Raw genomic sequence first — 13,125 nt, 5'->3', positions numbered from 1 at the left:
AATTTAGAAATTAATCTATAAATTGGGATAAGTAGTCAGGGAATCTTGGATCACATCTAGATCATTGGTTTTCAACCTTTTCATACTTGGGGACTGCTGAAAACAGAATTATTTCAGGGACCCCTAAGGCTGAAAACACCCTGAGCATAAGTGAATATAATTAAGATCATTGGGTCTATAATCTTCATACAACATCAGGGAGATTAACTCTTTCATGGACCAACACAAAATTTCTGGCAGACTGGCAGCTGACTAACATTGATATAAATTATTAAATTAAGCAGTCTAAGATTCTTTAAATTATTCTATAATAGATAAATAATTACTTTTGTTTACAACCTGGGATAGAAATATGAAATTCTGGTGGCTTCTGCTGTGGAGAATAGAGAATGAGAGATACAATCCTAGCAACTTTATGTAGAAATGTGAATATACTAAGATCTCAGGTAACACAATTACATATTAGAAGTGCCTTAACATATGTTATTCCCTCTGCTAGAATGGTTGTCCTTCACTTTTCTTCCTAGCAAAATATATTTGAGTCATTCTTTTTGCTCAGCAGTGAATGAAATGTGTGTTTATCAAAACCCCACTTTGCATCATGCATGAGCACTTAGAGGATATTTTAACAGTATCTTTAGACCCATTTTCTCTAGCTATAGAGGGAAAAGGGGCCATGGCTTTCCATTGGAGTAATCCCAGCACCAAGCACTGTGTTTTTCAAATAACAAGCATACAGTAACTATATGAAAACAGAAGGGAGAGAGGCAAGAAAGGAACTTTGGCCTTCTTTCATTGCCTACTTATATCATTGCTTTCTTACTGCGGGCTATATCTGCTTTTCATTCAGAAATAAACTAATCCAAAGCAAAAAGGTTTTAGCCAGAAACTTTGTGTGTGTTTGTGCATCTGTTTCCTAGACCAAGGACACTAATAAACATTTTTTGGATACAAGTTCATTACATAAAACATAAATTTGGTAATCTACTTTAAAAATGATCTAATTACAGTACTATCACATAAGTGGGCTGCCCTGAATATAATCAAATCTCAGTGTTAGTATGTATTGCCATATACAGTATATATAACTGGATAAAGTTGGAGTGAATATGACATACTTGGCTGTGTTTTGATTATATATTCTTTCTTCTTTCTATTTACACCTTTAACCCCAGACTACAGCACAATAGGAAAAGTTTTTATAAAGCCCAAGAAACTAGTTGCCACATGCCTGCTTGTTAAACTGTCAGGAATATATAAATATATGCTTCCTTTTTTTATATTCCAATATTTTTTATAGATTTAAAGTTGAAATTTAAAGAGTTCAAGGTTTCTATTCCCAGCCAGGTCAGCAATTGGATTTCCTCCCAAGCAAGGATACTCTATTTTTATTTTCCAAAACTTACAACTAATTGATATATATATTATATTTGTAAAAAAAGACCTATATCTAATACACATAAAAATTAGATGCATATATTTAAGTGCAGTGACTGATACTATGAATACAGACATACAACAGAATAGCAGGCAAATCATATCTTTAAAGTAGAAGAAATCTCAGATGAATGAAGAGAAACAAAAACTAGAATTTGCTTTGGCTTTTAGGTAGGAAGATATAAGAAGAGGGAAGTATGTCATAGACTTCTCATTTTGAAGATGCATACTTTAATCATTTTACTTTCATTTTAAATAAAATTCTAGAGAGTTTAATTTTTGTAACTTACCTAACCTAGCTACATGAATAAAAATATAAAAAATTTCCTATAGGGGGCACTCGAGTACTATGAACTGAAGCACCGGCATTTCTAGTCAGACTTTGTTTAGATGGAAGGAGGTAAAACCCTTGGGCACATTTTCATATTAACTTTTATATTAAGACCAAAACTGAGTAAAATAAACGAAAATACTCTTTGTCATGCTTCTTCTATTCCCCAATGAAAGTCAAAGGAATATTAAAACATGCAATTAAATGGCATTCTGAGCCTTATCATTCTAAAAGCATAAAGGTCTGATAGTGTAGACAACTGAGTTGGTCTGCATTTTCAAAATTCCAGACAAGGTTTCTTCTACATTATAGTTCAGATGCCAGACACAATTATCATCCTCTTCTGGAGACATTAGTTTTATAACAGTTAAAAGCAGAGTCATATGTCTCATTCTTTCTGGGATTTCAAGCAGAATAATATGAAAAACGATTTAAATTACTTTTGAAATCATATTCCTAAGGAGAATGTCGTCAAGCACTAGTAAAGAGAAGTAACAAATGATGGTGATTTTGTTTTGGGGGGTGAGAACAGAGGAAGATGAGGACAAAACTAAAATCTACTCCAGTATCTGTGTACCAAATATTTCATTTGAATGACATTTTGGTAACTAAAACTTGATTTTAACCAAAACCTAAATGGCAATAAATCTGTGTGGGCACCAACTGAAGTAAAATAAACAAAAAATAAATAAATGATGGCGGAGGGGAGAGTTTCATTTATGCTTTGAAACTGTAGGTTTTAAAAAGGTGCTTTTATTTTAATATGGTCAGTATCATGGCAGTTTAAAAATTAACCTCTGAAAACTCAGGATAGTGCTATGAATCCATTAGGCACATTAAATACTAATTGCCCTCTCTGGATTTCCCATTGACACGCTTCACATGCACAAACGTGCGTTTTACTTCTGTTCTTTCTCACACAAGCGAGCTTAATGCGTGCTTTTGACTTCAAAACTGACATGAATGTGTGCTAAGCACTGCTTGTCATTACCTTGTTCACCACTGTCACAGTCCCAAATAATCAAATCCCTTCTCCTACCATTTGTTGTACATTACTTGAAACACATGTATGCAGGTATGATTGAGTCCTACAGCCTGTTTGCATTAGAAAACAAGAAAGCAACCCTACCTCCCACATGAGTAAAACTCCATAAATATTTCTTTTCATAAAATTGTGTTACATGCAACTTTTAACAATGATTTGAGAAGAATCCCAAGTCCTTAATGTACTTTGAAAACATGAAACTTTAAAAAAAGATATTTTATGAATAAAGTTTCTTATATTTTAGTTATAATGGCCAAAGAGATTGGATTTTCTGCAACTGTCTTGAGCAGAAATATTCAACCCCAGTGCCAAATAATTATATTTACTAGTCCCTGTGTTCTCATTTTGATTTGGGAACTGTGGCTGCCATAAATCTAAAGTGTGTGGAGAAGAAGAGGCAGGGGGATCGGCTGCAGAGCCAGCCTGACAGTTGTCTCTGTACCATCACTGAGAGTAACTGGCTTGCACTTGCCAACTTCAGTTTGGAGCATGATTGGTTCTAGAAACTTCTAAGCCAAATTCAGTCCTGGTAATAATTTGCCTTTAATATGTTTTATTTTTTATGAACCACAAAGTATGCTACTTTTTCTGAGAAGTTTTCAGTGGTGAAATGGCCAAATCGATTCATCTTTTGCAAATGGAAGAATGGATAAAATGTAAAGATTAATATCAATAATTCTTTGACTAATCTTGTATATTTTCTGAATGTGGATCTATATATATACATATATATATGGCACATATATATATACATACATATGGCACCATGAATATATATTTTCTTTTTCAAAGAAATTGTAATAGAGCTTTTAGAAAAAGTCCAGTAAAAATATATATAAATTTTTGTTGTTTTTATTCGCTTCCTTTTGGTGAAAAAAATAACAGGGCATTAAAATTTATTAAATTAAGAGTCATAGCTACATAAGTATAAAATTAATACTTCTTTTAAAAATAAATGCATTTAATCACAAAGAAAGGCTGAATAACCAAAAATGGTCTTGGTCATCCTATGTATAGGCATAGCTATTCATTCTCTTCTACCTCTTCTATTGTATACTTCTAAGTTACTTTGTCCTAATACTTTTTGTTGTTGTTGTTATGTGTTAAGATTTGCAGAACAATACGTTTACAATGCAGAATGTAGCAATGGTAATCATTAAAGCACTTAGTGTTCTTCAACTACAATTTACCTTTGCTTATTGTATTCAGGCATAAAATCACACATTTTCACAAAGCTTGATAAGTATATCTAGGTCTAAAGGTCGCAGTTTTTCTTCCCACACAAAAAGGCTTGACACAAAATTAGGGCATTCTGTTTTGGACCAGAAAGGTCCTTTTTGTATTTGAGTTTTTTATTGTGATTAGAAAGTATAATTTTTAAAGCAGAACACATTTTTAGAGGTGAAGAGACATTTCCTATGAGACATTTTCCTAGTTAAAAAAATAAATGATGTTTTAGAAAAGTTAGTCCTGTAAGTTTTCTTTAAAACAAACTTTTTTTAAAATGCAAAAACTCGGCCCTGGCCAGTTGGCTCAGCGGTAGAGCGTCGGCCTGGCGTGCAGGGGACCCGGGTTTGATTCCCGGCCAGGGCACATAGGAGAAGCGCCCATTTGCTTCTCCACCCCGCCCCCCTCCTTCCTCTCTGTCTCTCTCTTCCCCTCCCGCAGCCAGGGCTCCATTGGAGCAAAGATGGCCCGGGCGCTGGGGATGGCTCCTTGGCCTCTGCCCCAGGCGCTAGAGTGGCTCTGGTCGTGGCAGAGCGACGCCCAGAGGGGCAGAGCGTCGCCCCTGGTGGGCATGCCAGGTGGATCCCGGTCGGGTGCATGTGGGAGTCTGTCTGACTATCTCTCCCCGTTTCCAGCTTCAGAAAGATACAAAAAAAATAAATAAATAAATAAATAAATAAATAAATAAATAAAATGCAAAAACTCAACCCTAAGTGCCTTCCACTTACTACACACCTATTTAGTACTACTCTGTGACGGGTACTGAGCCCAAACAGAGATGCTGACAGCCTCTGGAGAGCTGTTCTCGGAATTACACACACTTTAAAGAAAGGTTTGTTTTTCTCTTCTTTAATTTTTTTGCTCATCTTCACTGTCCCTTTATGAGGGACATTTTTGATAAAGAAATACAAACAAATAGATAATTACTTTCTCTAAACCTCACTATCCAAAGCAAAAAAAAAACAATTATCCCAGACTAAAAAACAAACTAAACTAAACTTGGACAAGCTACTGTAGCTCCAAAGTATGCTTTATATTTTAACAGCGATTAATTTTATGAAAATATATGTAAAATACTATTAATATAATTCTGTTATCTTCTCAGCTCTGTCAATTGTTTGTGCCTACTTCTGTCTTTGTCATTATATGATTATACTATCCCATTTACTTCAGATACAGGGATATGTTACATAGCAGAAGGACCAGAGAAGTGGAAAGCCATTAACCATCAGTATGCCAAAGTGAGTCTTGGTACCTTGGGAAAGCCCATGCAAAAAGATCATGTTTGGGGGGGGGGGGGTTAAAGATTGTCAAATGTGCCTGACTAGGTGGTGGTGCAGTGGATAGAGCATTGGCCTGGGATGCTGAAGACCCAGATTTGAAACCCCAAAACTTAAAGAAGGGGTCACTGGCTTGAGCTTGGGACTAAAGACATACCCCATAGTCACTGGCTTGAGCCCAAAGGACTTTTGTTTGAAGCCCAAGGTCGCTGGCTTGGGCAAGGGGTCATTGACTCAGCTGGAGCCCCCAGTTAAGCCACATACAGGGCATCAATCAGCAATCAGTGAACAACTAAAGTGCCACAACTATGAGTGGATACTTCTCATCTCTCTCCCTTCCTGTCTTTCTCTCTCTCTCTCTCTCTCTAAAAAAAAAAAAAAAAAAAAAAAAAAGATTGTCACATGTTAGTACACTAAAAGGAAAATTCAGAAAAATATCTTTTCGATATAAAGTAAAAAATGATTAAACAAAGTTGCTAAAACACTTGAAAATATTCTTCAAAATATAACAATAAATATAAATAAATGAATAAAAGTTGAATAAAACTTTGTCAATGTCCCTTTTTGTTCTCTGACTCTATGGAAATCTACAACACAAAAGATTAACACAAAAAATTAGTCTGTAAGTTATCACTAACAATATTCTTAATTGTTCTGAACTCTGAACATTCTATATTTTATACCAAGTTCTAGATTAAAGGAAGTATGATATGCAGGTTGATTAAAGACTAGTACAAACCTCAAGATATATTTAAATCTATGTTTTGTGACTTCTATTCAGAATCTAAATCTAAGAAGGCTCAGGTTTCTTCATAAAAGTTTATCTGTAAAAAGATCTTCCAATAAAAATGCAGTCTTGATTTTATTTTGTGGTCACAGCAGTAGCCTTTATGTGTTATACCTGAGGTTTACAGAAAGCATGGTCACCACAAAACCCTGGGAAGGCAGCCCATTAGCACAGAAATGATGTTTGATTTCAATTGTAAGCTTTGCTAGTGCAAGGACTGTGTCTATTTTCTTCATAGTCGTTTGCATTGTGCTGAGAGCAGTGGCTTTTACATAATAAATAGCTCTTAAGTGAATGAACAAATTCAAAATCCCTGGGCTACTCCTCTGAGCTATAAAAAATCCAAGGACTATCAATGAAGCTCACTACGTAATATAAGAAAGAATCAGAAAATTTTATTCAAGGACTGTCTCTGACACAAAGTGTGTAACCTCAGAGTAGTCAGCTTTCTTGTCTTTGTTTTTCTGTCTGTAAAATGTGGTAAATTGGAACAGATGAGTTGAATGTTCCTTCCAGCTACAAGTTTCTAATTAAAATTAAGGAGCAGACAGATGATGACCAAAAGGACAAAGAGCAATATTAGCAGCTAGAAAAAGGACTCAAGGGCATATACAGACAAAATGCTACTGGCCACGGACCACTAAGAAACAAACCCCAGCATGGAACAATAACTCTATTCTAACAGCTGGGGATGGATTTAGGAGATTTTCTTGACCACAAGTATATCAAGGTCAAAAAGCACCCACAGCAACAAGCATTATAATCAGTAACTGATTTGAAACTCAAGGGCTATTTCCACACAAGTAAAATGACAGGATTTGACTGGTTTTTGGCATTTCTGTATTTACAACCCCCAACACTCAAAGGAATTGCATTATTACTGATTGTGCCTTCTGAAGACATATTCAAAAAGCAAAATAGGATTTGTCTCCTGAGACTATACTATTATTATGAAAGTAATTGTTGCCTGATAAGTTTGTCTAAATCAGTCAAGACTCCTTTCCTTCCTTCCTTTTCTACTGTGAGAAGTTTATCAAAGTCAGAGGAAATGTAAACAATCAAATCAGCATTGAGTTTTTATCTATCCTTTGAAAGTTATAATTGACTATCAGTTGTGTTTTTCACTGTAATATGTATTCCTAAAGTACTTACAGATATTGACAGTACATACGTTGAGATTCATATAAGGAGAATAACTTAATTTGTTTAAAAATCATTTTACTTTTCAGGCTTAATTAGGTAATTGCATCACTCTTCATTTTCTTTTCTTCACAAATGGTGGGAATTAAAGTTGCACCATAACAATATTTACCTAAACTAAATCTCCAAATACCTATTGAAACAGCATGCTTTTGGAGGAAAGAAGTGAAAAATTGCCTTGAAATCCTGCAGGTTGATAAATGAATCGATTTTTTTTTTCTTAGAAGCTTTGTTCAGAGTAACTCTGTTTCAATTTTAAAGCACTAATAATGTTTCTTTAACAATTCTCAATCTCCACCCTCACCCTCTTCTTTCTTGTCTTGTGTCTGTGGCTGCCTGGCAACTTTTCTGTAAGGAAAGGCCGGGTAAGATCTCTAGCAACCCTTTGAATGACAGATGCAGGAACTCCCAGCAACCGGACTTTCAGGCCAACTCCCCTTGACCACATCACTTTTAGGAGATACACTATGAGTCTTGGTTTGTTGAGACACAGGCCCTCCTTCGAACATGACTTTCAGGTGTGTAGTGTTACTATGTATGGTAAGAAAGGACAAAAAAGAAAAAAAGCAACAGCACAAGAAAGTAAATAATAAAATCTGATGTTTGATCACATGTACATAAAATGTGGCTTTAATTGGGAAATATAAGATTACCTCTGGCTAATAATTAGTATTCACATATTGTTTTAGACCAGAAAGTAAGAATGATTGGTTCTACATTGTTTAATTTATCTCAGTGAGAGATTTCATAACATTCTATAGTTTGATGAATTAATTTATTTAACTTGTCAATGCTAATAACCCTGATTAGAAGGAAGAAATTATAATGGGCCATAGGAACTAGCAGAATTTGAACAGTAACTCTAGCAATTCTCTCTTCACTATTATGTCACTTTATTTTCTTTTTAATTACAACATATATAATGGAAAATAGGAGTATTTCATAGAAAATTATACTTATGCTTTTCCTTTTATTTATAATCCATTATAACTGATGATCAGTCAAAACCTAGAAATAAATTATTTAATTTTAAAACTCAAATTTGGCCCATACCTTTACCAACTTCACTGATACTCATAAAAAACTATTTCTTTTGATAAACTACTCATTTTCAAGGGTTTTTTGGAAGAAAAACCACCCTATACAAATGACTTGATGTGGGACAATTTTATCCAATTTTATTTTAACACTGGCCTTATTTTGCTTTTGGAGCAAATATGTATCTATGAAGTTTAATATTTAACCTGTTTATTATGTATTATTATACCTTTGTGTATGAACCAATATCCTTATTATAATTTTTGTCTTAAAAACCTGCTTGACATGCATTTAAATGCATATTTTATATCCAATTAACCACTGATTCATAACTAAGCATCCATCCATTCTTCCAATAAATTGCTGTTGACAGTTTTTAAACCCTTTAGGTCTTTGTTAATAACATCTATTCACATTCTTAAATAAATCCTAAATTATACTTGGTAGATAAAGCTGAGAATCATTCACAAGTGGTTTTCAATATAAATTCTCATTCATTTGTAAGCTTCTGCAATTGCTACCACTATTTTATACCATCACTTTCAGTCATGCGTCATACACATAGGTGGTTTGATTGGTAATTACTAAAAAGACATTTTTTTTTGTATTTTTCTGAAATTGGAAACGGGGAGGCAGTCAGACAGACTCCCGCATGTGCCTGACCGGGATCCACCCGGCATGCCCACCAGGGGGCGATGCTCTGCCCATCTGGGGCATTGCTCTATTACAACCAGAGCCATTCTAGTGCCTGAGGCAGAGGCCATAGAGCCATCCTCAGCGCCGGGGCCAATGTTGCTCCAATGGAGCCTTGGCTGGGGAAGGGGAAAAGAGACAGAGAGGAAGGAGAGGGGGAGGGGTGAAGAAGCATATGGGCGCTTCTCCTGTGTGCCCTGGCCGGGAATCGAACCCGGAACTCCTGCACGCCAGGCCGACACTCTACCACTGAGCCAACCGGCCAGGGCCAAAAGACATTTTATTTTGCTTTATTATTCTGATCACAAAGTGTGGACAAATGCATTCTTGATATTCTTTCATTCAGGGTAGTTACAAAGTCAACCAGATGATCTAAAAAAAAATCATATGGTTTTTATTCTGCCTAATTCACTCAAAGTAGAGGCACAACATATTAAGGAAGGCAGTATATTTAGAAAATACATTAGAATGAAAAAAACCTACTGGGTATTTACTTCTCTGATTTCTTTCCTAGCTTTTCCTTTTTATGACATTGGAATTTAGGGCTGCTACATATACTACAAAAGTTAATGAGTCACTGATTTTCAATTATAGTACATTGGAGCTGGTAAGGGTCTTTGCTTGGCTGAACTTTTCCTGACTGCTTTTCTCTATCTTGCAAATTTTGAGTTTGGAGGAGGAGTGTAAGTGGCGGTAACAGTATAAAAGAAGAATCTGGATGTCCTTAGCATGGTTTGAGAGCACTCCTTATTTTACTGCCAAGACTTAAGTGGCTATGGATTACCTACTAGTTGTCCTCCTGGTTGACTCACTGGGATCATGTCAGAAAGACAGCTACCTACTCTGACCTGATGAAAGGATAAGTATTTCATAGAAGGCAGAGGTCTGTGGATTGTTGAGAAATAAACATTTATTACTTTGAAAATCATTCAAAATGTACTTTTCCTCTCCACTCCCTCATATCTTTGACCTCTGCCATTCATTCCAAAGTGTGTGAATTTTTAGTATGAAGTAAAATAGGAAAAATCTTTGTTTCCTATGTTATATTTTAGTAAAATAATAAAAATGAATGTTAAATGATATGTATGACAACTTTAGAAGAATAAAAACATATCCTTTTAAATGTGGAATGAGTCATCTTTCAGATATTAAATAATTTGATTTACAAGGGAAAATAAACTTAAAATTTTAAATATGAAAAAAGTGACATAAAACACACTTTCTAATTATAACTATGAAAAGGAGAATTTCATATATCTTTAGCAATGTCCCTCGGAATCACCTCTGTGTTCTTTGAACCAGTCTAATTTTAATGGCATCTAAGGAGCATCTGAAGGTACTTCTGGATAATTTTATTTATAAACAGTTAGCTCAGAGTGCTAGCATTCATCTATAAAAGTTTCATTCGGTACACTGAATAAAGTATTTAACATATCTTCCCTTTACTTTTCAAACTTCTTGTTGCTTAGTTTTGTTCTTTTCTTATAATTTTCCTTTACACACAGCTCAGGTAGTAAAATATTAAATAAAAAAACATTTTTTCAACCTGTTTTCAGGCAAGAATTATTGATGTTACAAGGGAAATAGTAAAACTTCAACTCCTAAAATTCCAGAGTTTTAACTCTTTTGACATTTTTGAATGGCTAAAATTTTAGGTACTTGGGTGATCATATTTAAAAACTTAAATGGTCATATAAATAACTTTATATATATATTTTAAATCCACTGATCCAATCTGGTGCCTCAAATGGTGTGGGAAAGTTTTTAACCACTGCTGTACTATTTGGGAAAATAAAATAATCTTCAAAACATGTTGAAAATGGTTCAAGGTACCCTTTTAAAGAGAGAAAACCACCGCAAAACAAACTGCCAATTTCTTGCTCTGTGGTTCTTTGCTGAGGTACCTTTTTCATTCACCTTTCCTTCTTATGCAATGGATATGACTTTGGGGGTTGTTTTGCTCTTTTTTTTTTTTTTTTTTTTTCCTTTATGCTGAGTCACTAAATTTTGCATCTGAGTCCCCCGGTGCTACTCAGCACAAAAGTTAAAATTGCAATTCAGAAAGCGTGGCATCTGTGTGTGTAGCGCGGAAACCATTTCCCTAAGAGAAGCTCAGTTACTTGGCTGGTTCCTCGTTCCCGGGAAGGAAGCTTCCAGGGAGCGAAGAGATCAAAACTGCTTGGGCGAGGAAGCAGCATCCAGCCCTTTGGCTGATAATTTCCAGCTGGCTGTTAAACGCGGAGCTCATTGGGCGCCTGGCTGGCTCAGCCCAATGCAGAAATCGCCCCCTTCTCTAAAGACCCAAATCCCTCCAGAACCAGCTTGGAGTTACTTTCCTTTCAAGGAGAACGACATAATTGTGATTTGTGGCGCTCTCAGTTCGCGGTGATATTTTCCTGTTGTGTTAAATGCCTCTTACTGAGTAATAGACGTGATTTATGTGGACGACGAAGGGGTGTGGGTGGGCTCGGTGGTTCATCAGCGAACTCCGCTCCGCCGGCGCCTCTCGCTGCCCCTCTGCGTGATGTGAGATCACACGTACCCGGCATTGGAAAGTCGGGACACACGCGGAACGCTCGCTCGCGCTCACACGCGCTCTCCCACCGCGCGCATCCGCGCACCCTCCACGTCCCGCTCCGGGCAGGAGGAGGCGGACTGGCTGCGCTCGCCGCGCTGAAGAATTTCCAGTGACATTTGTAAATGACGCCGCTCGGTTCCGGGCCGGGAGCCGCCGCCGCCGCGGGGCCGAGGGCGCCGCCGAGCCGTCTCCAGCGAAGGCTTCCTCGCCCGGCGCCCACGATGTCCCGGCTCCTCCTCGCCTTCCTCACTCTCCCGGGATTGCTGCCCGTCGCCCAGGTGCGGACGGCGGGGCCCGACCGAGGTAAGGAGACCCCCTCCCCGCGCCTCCCCTTCCTCGGCTCTCCTGCCGGAAGATGCTCGCAGACAAGTGACTGTGAAACTTGTCCTGGCCCCGCTTCCCGGGTCGGTGGCCCCTGCGCGCCGGCTTCGCGGGGGGTGAGGGCTGCGCTGGGCTCTCCGGACCCGGCGCCCGGTCCTCCGCGCACCCACCGCTGTTCCCTCTGACCGTGTGCGGGTCCTGATCGGCCCCCGACCCCCGGGAGCTTTCGGACTTGACAGCGCGCGTCTAGCCCGCGCATCCCAAGCGCTGTAGATGTTGAAATAAGAGATTGTTTCCCCAAGACTTCCCTTCGCGCTGATTCTAGGGCTTCGAGCGCGAGCTTATGAGGGCTCCAGGTTCTCGGCGTTAAGTGCGTGCTCCCTCAGTTTAGCTCCTGGGTTCGCCTCCTTACCTGCTGCACCAGGGTCGGTGGAGGGGCGAGAGCGCCCTTTGGTTTTCGGAGCCCGTTCCTAGGGCGGACTCGGACGCGATTCGTGTCAGCAGCGAGAGGCTTAGGCGCTTTTAAATGCAGGCACCTGCTTGAACTTGACTTTGTTGTTTGGTTATTTATTCCGAAGGTTTGTGACACAGCTCATGGTACCTGGAGATGCTAACCATCCCTGACATTGTGCCCTTTCTTTTTCTCCAAATAATAACAATAGCTGATGAATGATAGAAGTTTAAACGGGAATGTGTAAAGGGAGCCGAGGAGGGAGGAGGTGGGGATTAGAATAACACTGGATTCTGTAAACTTTTGATCTGGAAATACAGGAATCCTTGTGCAAGTTTGCTGCTAATGTTTGGGAACAGTTGCACGGGTGAAAAAAAGAAATGGTGAACAAATATCTGGGAAGCTGACACTGGAATAGTTAACTGCTTAAAGTAAAATCAGTATCGTAGATTTCGCTTTATTTTTTATCACAAGTTCATACTGACTGATATGTTTCAGCTGTTTTGGCGTGGGGGGGGGGGTGTTAATTACCAAACCGAGAAGTAAGGAAAATAGGAATGATCCCTAGATTCCAATGCCAAACAAATGGGCAAAATATTGCCTTGGGAGATTTAGCGACTGTGTTTATATGAAATGGATTAATAATTGACCAAAAATTATTGCTTCATTATAGGAAAATATAATGAATTGTATGTAGTGTTTCTATTCAGCCTGCTGTAGGTAACTAGATTATAGTC

General features: G+C 37.8%; 1 protein-coding gene across 1 annotated transcript in view; it reads left to right on the top strand.

The window, feature by feature from the left end:
• The first annotated feature begins 11,503 nt into the window (after positions 1 to 11,503).
• Positions 11,504 to 13,125, top strand: part of LRP1B (LDL receptor related protein 1B) — a 2,108,848-nt gene continuing 2,107,226 nt past the window's right edge. The window contains exon 1 of the mRNA XM_066345498.1: positions 11,504 to 11,919. Coding sequence (XP_066201595.1) covers positions 11,739 to 11,919 — 181 coding nt within the window. The 5' untranslated portion in view covers positions 11,504 to 11,738. The remainder of the gene's footprint in view (positions 11,920 to 13,125) is intronic.

The sequence above is a fragment of the Saccopteryx leptura genome, chromosome 7 (assembly GCF_036850995.1).
Source record: "Saccopteryx leptura isolate mSacLep1 chromosome 7, mSacLep1_pri_phased_curated, whole genome shotgun sequence".
NCBI lineage: Eukaryota > Metazoa > Chordata > Mammalia > Chiroptera > Emballonuridae > Saccopteryx > Saccopteryx leptura.
Note: the sequence above shows the minus strand (reverse complement) of the source record. Positions and strands in the feature narration are given on the sequence as shown.